The sequence below is a fragment of the Alosa pseudoharengus genome, unplaced genomic scaffold, assembly GCF_046254945.1.
Source record: "Alosa pseudoharengus isolate Yale_2024_CS ecotype anadromous, Long Island Sound unplaced genomic scaffold, YU_APseudo_1.1 YU_APseudo_1.1_scf_2, whole genome shotgun sequence".
NCBI lineage: Eukaryota > Metazoa > Chordata > Actinopteri > Clupeiformes > Clupeidae > Alosa > Alosa pseudoharengus.
In genome coordinates this window covers 34,048,814-34,056,328 of record NW_027468663.1, presented here as the reverse complement: position 1 = coordinate 34,056,328, position 7,515 = coordinate 34,048,814, and the positions used below count along the sequence as shown (strand labels likewise).

Sequence of the window (7,515 nt, the reverse complement as noted above, 5' to 3'; positions counted from 1 at the left end):
CTGTCGTTTCTCAAACTCCGTCATGCATGCCATGTCCTGTTATTGTAGTCTGACAATCTTGTAGTAGTGTCACAGTCGAGTTTATGGAAGGGGTCATTGCAGCAGCACTTTGGCGCCTGTCATCGGATTCAAGTGGTATTTTTTTATGTCGTATCCACAAAACTTCAAAATAAAAGTAGACGTGAATGTTTACATATCGTATTAATATCTTAATCACTGTTCTATGGTGTAACGTTTAAGAGACACAAGTATGTGATCAAAGTATTTGTGGAACCTAAACTGAAATAAAATGACTAAATAACAAATGAACATGCTGTTCGATGACGTCGCGGCGAGGACACGTCAGTAGATGGCACAGATGGCGTCTTGACCAGGAAGTGAGAGGAATATGTGCCGTTGACAATCGAGGCAAATCTTCAGGTAGGTATTTCATTGAGATGCTATAGAATTAAAATCTGATGAAGCCACTTTGAATCATGACTTGACAGTTCTACTGTATGGCATGGACTTAATGTTATGCCTGAAGTCATTCATAAGGTAGCCTACTAGTTAACATTAGCTAACGTTACCTTGCTAACGTCTATGTTAACGTTATGCTGTGCTTACTTTACTGTTAAGTACACGTGTGTTAAGGGAAATTATACATTTAACTCACTTGGAAGCCGATTACGCAGGCCCTCTTTTGTGATTTCTTTACGCTACTTACCAGCTAGTAGTCTTGTGGTTGCGATTATACACCAGCTTGTCAAAACTTGGTGTTGATCTTTTGAATGGGAGGTATCTCTGTACCCATGAGATAACTAACGTTAACGGTATAGTCATTACTTTATATCATTAACGTTAGAATCTGGGTATGACTTGCTATATCTCAAGCAAGACAAACGTTTGAACCCTAACGTGAAACTAATGTATGCTCATGCCTTAAAACAGTGCAAGAACTATCGGACATTTCTAAATGAATTTCATTACCAACAGAGACGCTTTCCCCAAAGATCTTGGCTAATGATATCAATCTCTAACTGTAGCCTATAGGGAAGAATGGGTCGGCAGAGAAAAAGGATTGTGACAAGTGATGGAGCCTCTCACCCAAGGACGGAGGACAAACCGCCAGTCCCACATCGCAAGGAGAAGAAAAAGAAAACGGACCTCGGCAAAGTGTTCATTAACATTTCCATCGCTCTCTGCATCTTCAGCCTTATCTGGTTCTTCTATGCTCTCTACATGCGCTCATCCCTGGCCAAAAGGGTGGTGACCCTACACCCGTCCCCACGTGTGCTCGATGCAAACAGCAGCAGTGCAGAAGTATCCCCCGAGAGGTTCTGGGGGTCATATCGGCCTCAGGTGTACTTTGGCATGAAGACCAGGAGTCCCCGTTCTGTGGTCACTGGTACAATAACCACCACTAATTCTAGACACAGTGCATGGTCATGATTTAGGTCCTTGTTCTTATAGTGCTTTGTATCCAATCTCCATTTGTTGGCAAGAAATGGGAGCTCTCCCCATATGAGTATGTTTTGACAAATGTCCTTCTTAACTCAGTCTTTGCTTCTGTGTCCCCTCCATCCGTAGGACTGATGTGGTTGCGTCAGTTCTCTGACATGGACGTGAACCTCAGGCACACCTGTGAGCAGGGCGACAGGCTGCAGGGCTATGGATGGCTCATGCACGATGGCGTTAGCTTTGGTGTGCAGGAGATCCGGGACAGCGACTTCACCCTCACCACTGAGTTTGTCAAACGTATGGGTGGGGAGCATGGCGGAGACTGGACGTGGAGGATAACTGCCAAACAGCATGTGAGTAGGGAAGTTTGACGGACAACTCAGCAGTGTTGATGTGTCCTAAGGTGTCCTTTAGAGGGATATTGAGGTGAGAGCAAATGGAGGAACCAATATAATATAATTGCTCTCACCTCAATATACCTCTAAACCTTTGTTCTTCCATGACCCTGAAAAGGGGCAAATTAATCTATCTCTCTGACAAAGGAGGTAAAAGAAACCTTTTTTTTCCTAGGATCACAAGAACCATTGTATTAAAATGCAGCACAAAAAAAGCTGTTTTCGTTGAGTTAAGCCTTCTTAGTATGTTATTGTTTGCTGTCCCATTTCAAGGTCATGTCATGGCGCAAGTCAATACATCTGTTCAACTGATGAGCTGAAGATGTAGTTATAGTGTTATTTGTGGTGGGTATTAGTTTGTAGTTTTTCTTGTACTTAATCAGTTGACTTCAAAGAATCTTATATTGTATTTTAGTCACATGAAGACATCATGGCATTCTATTCATTTACACGTCATGTGAGGACAGAATCTTTTCTATAAATTGACCTACTATGTGACTGGCTGTCTTTGTCCGGTTGCTTGATTACCTTGTGACCTCTCCTGGCCTTTCTCTTTGGCTCTACACGCTGCTGCAGAGCTCTGCTGCCCACGCTCCAGTCATCTCGCTCATGTTCTACGTTGCCACGGACACCCAGGGGTCGCTGCAGGCGCACGTGGAGGAGCGGAAGCGGCTGAGCACGGTCACTGGCTCCTCAGAGGAGCTTGGCAACTTCAAGGTCACCTTCCGCAAACCCACTGCTGGAGATGCCGCCAGTGGCAAATATGCCAGGTAGTTTCTCTCACCTCATATGAGAATGTAGAGTACTTCACATAATGCATTATATAGGATTTTGGTTGTTGGGATGTGTCCCATTAAGCATGTATTATAAATGTACTGTATAATACTGCCTGCAAATTAATTTACCTTTTATCTCACTGTGTCAATTAATATTTGCATAAAATGCAAACTTGTCACCTCTCTGTTATGTCAGTTTGATTCTACATCTCTTCCCCACAGTTACAACCACCTACAAACAGTGACTCCTGGCTTGGAAAAGCTCACTGATATTGTGAAGAACAGCCTGAACCGGAAGTTTGTTTTCAGTCCTCCATCGGGCGAGAAGCGTCCTTACATCGCAGTGGACACCTACAAGCCTCCCCACCACCACCACCAGCAGAAGCCAGCTGACACCAGGAAGGAGACCGATTTTGTTGTTCACCAGGTTACAGTCCAGACACCCTTCCAGATCGAGGTTCTTTTCGAGTCTGGTAGCTTTCATGATCGACCGGACCAGCTAGCGGGCTCTGTTTTGACCGCAGAGCTGGAGAAGAGGAAGGTGGCTTTTGACCAGAAGTTTGAGGACACGTTTGGCCTCCAGGCTAAGGGTTTCACCCAGTCCCAGGTCAAGTTCAGCAAGGCCGCTCTCAGCAACATGCTGGGTGGTATGGGCTACTTTTACGGCCAGTCAATCGTGCAGTCGGTCTACAATGAGTACCCCCTTCTGTACCCAGAGGGGCCACTCTTCACAGCCGTGCCCTCGCGCTCCTTCTTCCCCCGAGGCTTCCTGTGGGACGAAGGCTTCCACCAGTTGCTCCTCAGCAAGTGGGACCCTCAGGTGACGCGAGAGGCCGTGGCTCACTGGCTGGACCTCATCAACGTGGAGGGCTGGATCCCGCGGGAGCAGATCTTGGGCGACGAGGCGCGGAGCAAAGTTCCCGGCGAGTTTATGGTGCAGCGCAACGAGAACGCCAACCCGCCGACCCTCTTCCTGGCCCTGCAAGAACTTGTGGAGCAGCTGCAAGCTCAGCCCGATGACCCCTCCGTGCAGGCCACTCTGCCGCTCCTCCGCAGGCTTTATCCGCGACTCCAGACGTGGTTCGAGTGGTACAACACCACCCAGGTTGGACCCTTGCCGAACTCCTACCGCTGGCGGGGCCGAGACAAGGACACCAATCTCTTCCTCAACCCCAAGACGTTGACCTCGGGTCTGGACGACTACCCACGGGCATCTCACCCGTCGGCAGAAGAGCGGCACGTGGATCTGCACTGCTGGATGGCGCTGGCATCGGGCATCATGGCGAAGGTGGCCCAGCTGCTTGGCGAGCCACACCGGGCGTACGAGCGCACGCACCAGACCCTCAGTGACAACCAGCTGCTGGCCGAGCTACACTGGTCCGAGCAGCTGCACGCCTTCAGCGACTACGGGAACCACACCCAGGCCGTGGCCCTGCAGCAGGAGAAGGTGTACGTGCCCCCAGGGCAGCCGCGCCACCAGTTCCCCGTGGCGCGCCTGGTGCGCTCGGTACGTCGCGCCCCCAAGCTGCAGTTTGTCAATGCGCTGGGCTACGTCAGCCTCTTCCCCTTCTTTCTGCACATCCTGACGCCAGACTCGCCCAAGCTGGAGTTCATCCTGAAGGACATGAGGGACCCTGACCGCCTCTGGACACCGTATGGCCTGCGCTCGCTCTCCCGCACCGACCCTCTCTACATGAAGCGAAACACAGAGCATGACGCCCCATACTGGCGCGGTGCTATATGGATAAATATAAACTACTTGACTGTTAGGGCTCTGTACCACTACGGCAACTTGGAAGGGCCATATCAGGAACAGGCAGCTGCCATCTACCAAGAGCTCAGGACTAACCTTATCAATAATGTTTACAGACAGTACATGGACACAGGTTATATATGGGAACAGTACAACGACAGTACAGGTCGTGGACAGGGCAGTCATCCCTTCACTGGGTGGTCGGCTCTGACTGTCCTCATGATGGCTGAACAGTACTGAGACTCACTGTACTTCTCTTGCTGGCAAGTTCCTTAAAGGTGCCATCTTGTCAATCCTGTTTCCTCCAATGTGTCAGCTCATGCCATCAGAGTATTTTCATGTTTAATTGGTGGTTTTGTTCTGAAGGAGTTATATGACTGGCTTTTGTCTTCATTTTGTCTCTTAATTATGGTTGATGTCAGTTCACTGGTGTCCTGCCAGGACTAAATTCACTTGTAAATTATTCATATTTTTTCAGGTGCCCTAAGTTATGTCCATTTTAACATTTGTCAAAGGATTCTGTCTCACAAAAGGAACTCAGCTGCGATGTTTACATCAGCTTGCCAAGTGCATTTTATACAGAATTCTGAGAACATAGCAAAAAGACAATTTAACAAGATTAAGCTCATCATTAACAGTGAATTCGAATAATTAAGGTGAAGATGCTATGGGGTGCTTTTCATTTAGTTTTTTGTATCCCCACACAATATACAAGCCATTGTCAAATTTTCCATCAGAATTAATTGCTTTTTTGACCCTGCTGTTGAACGAGCAAACAAATAAAAAATAATCAAAGAACTTCTTCTAAGATCTGCATTTGTTTATTTGAGGTGTCTGTGCACGGCACAGTGGTGTGAAGAGGATGGATGACTGTAGACAACCAGACTAAAATAGCAGCAGCAGAAAAATAGGTTATGAACTATGTTAAAGGAGAATTCCGTGATATTGACCTAAAGTGTGTTGAAACATGATACCGAGTGTGAACGTATGTCTCATAGCTCATCTCTGCTTGTCCCTTGCACTCCGAAATCTGGCGCTAGTTAGCAGATGCTACAGGTTTTCAAAGGGGGTGCCTCGGGCATCGGCCTAGCCATGCAAATAAATCACTGTTTTACACCATTTACGAGGCTCAAAGTAGCTCCACACTTCATTGGTAGACTTCCGAGGGCCCTGACATTTAAAACGAGACATTGAGAACTTTGAAAAAGCACTGGTAGTTTATTTACAAGACGATTTATACAGACAGTACCTTCAGGAAGTTTACCATTCGCCACCATCTTGAATTTAGTCACGATAAGTCGAGCGACGAGTACGAATGAACAGGTATGATAAGGGATCAGATTTAAAAAATAATTCTGTGGAAATGCATGGATTCCAGTTGCTGCTACTGGAAGCAACTGGAATCCATGCATTTCCACGGAATTATTTTTTGAAAACCTGTTGGTCCTTTGAAAACCTGTTGGTAGCATCGGCTAACTAGCGCCAGATTTCGTGTGCAGGGGACAAGCCGAGATGAGCTATGAGACATACGTTCACACTCGGTATCATGTTTCAACACACTTTAGGTCAATATCACACCGGAATTCTCCTTTAAAGAGCACCATGTTTTTTTCCGTGTAACTACACAAACCAACTGGAATTAGATGCACCTCACATTAACACACATTCAGCAGGCATTTAAGCCCTCAGTCTGCAGTCTGTGATTCTAACCCAATACACTATTTGTTGGATTCTGTGGGTTGGAAGCTGCCTGTTCTTCATTTTCACTGAGGGGAAATACTCGTACACAGTCCTGGCTCTGTAAATGGGAAACTAACAAGTGACTTGGATCGAGCCATGAACAATTCTGGCAAATCAACAAATTGCTCTGGAAGAACTGAATGGAGTAATGTCATTTGATTAGCTGTTAAGTCTCCCTGGCGGACCATGGTCAAGTGAGACTGAATGGCAAAGAGTGCGAGTGTCTGTCTGAGATGAGACGAACAAAGCTTTTGTCATGGCTCATATTCACACTGAGGGACAGCAGTGTGCGTCAGTGCACCAGGGTTGCATTGTTTCCCATGTGCCTCGTTACCATGGAAAGGTATTGTTTTGAGGGGTCCAGCAACTAAAGTAGCAATGCAGAAACTAGTGGAAGTGGATTGCTGTCCTCTCTCTGTCTATCTCTATCTATCCTCTCTCTCTCTCTCTTTGCTCTCTCTCTTTCTCTCTCTTACTAACTCACTCACTCTTTCTCATTGTCCCTTTCACACAGACAGCAGAAGTTCTACCTGAGGGTAACACAACAACAGGCCCTCTGGCATCTGCTGACGTTGGACACCTGTGTGTTAGCAGCCCTGACAGGGTAATGCTGTTTCCTTTCATGTGATCCAGTCTGAATAGATGAGTGGTTCAAGGCAGCGCTCTGCGCAGTAAGGTTACAGCTCTATAAATAGGCCTGCGCTCAGGAAGCTGAGCTACTGCAGCCTTCAGTACAAAGCACTGCATCTGTGGAACGTGAAAAAAAAAGAGAAACTCACAGCATTTCTACAGGCCTGTTATTAAACTGTGTGCACTCACACCACAGTAATCTTCCCCTGCACATGCACTGCTTGCATGCCACGCTACGTCTCAAGCAAACAGCTTGGTAAAAGAGATGTGCCCATGTGCTTTATGTTCTGTACATAGAACATGACATTTACTAGCGCGTTCTTCAGCACATCCTTCTCCATGTCTTTTTCATGTGTGCGCCACATCCACATTCAGCTCAACATCCTCTGGTGTGCAGTGTTGGCATGGGGCTGTTATGCGCCGAGTAGGTTGTGATTCTGTCATGTGTGCAGTCAGATGTCCACCAGGGACAAGGTTGAGGGACAGACTGCAGTTTAATGGCTGTGGCAACCTTTTGCATATAGACAAGATAGCTGGACACCCACCCAGGGTGTCATTATACTAGAAGACACACATGGATAGTTGGAAGCTCACATGAAACATGTCTGTGATTATGTACAGAGGTAGTGTAAACACAGGAGCACTAGGAGAAGCATGGGTATCAAAAGCTTTTTACTCCACTGGATGGACAGTATTCAGATTACACTCTGGGTTATGTGCACACGCTGCATGCCGTGGGATTCAAACTATCCATATGAGATACATACAGTCGTTGTGATTG

The 7,515-nt window shown here is 46.9% G+C and overlaps 1 protein-coding gene across 1 annotated transcript; it reads left to right on the top strand.

Moving 5' to 3' along the window:
* The first annotated feature begins 330 nt into the window (after nucleotides 1-330).
* mogs (mannosyl-oligosaccharide glucosidase) lies at nucleotides 331-5,051 on the top strand. The gene is made up of 5 exons (XM_076294730.1): nucleotides 331-420; nucleotides 1,026-1,387; nucleotides 1,570-1,793; nucleotides 2,412-2,605; nucleotides 2,834-5,051. Exons 2-5 carry the CDS (start codon nucleotides 1,039-1,041, stop codon nucleotides 4,602-4,604), a joined length of 2,538 nt encoding a protein of 845 aa, XP_076150845.1. The 5' UTR covers nucleotides 331-420; nucleotides 1,026-1,038; the 3' UTR covers nucleotides 4,605-5,051.
* Nucleotides 5,052-7,515: the final 2,464 nt, after the last annotated feature.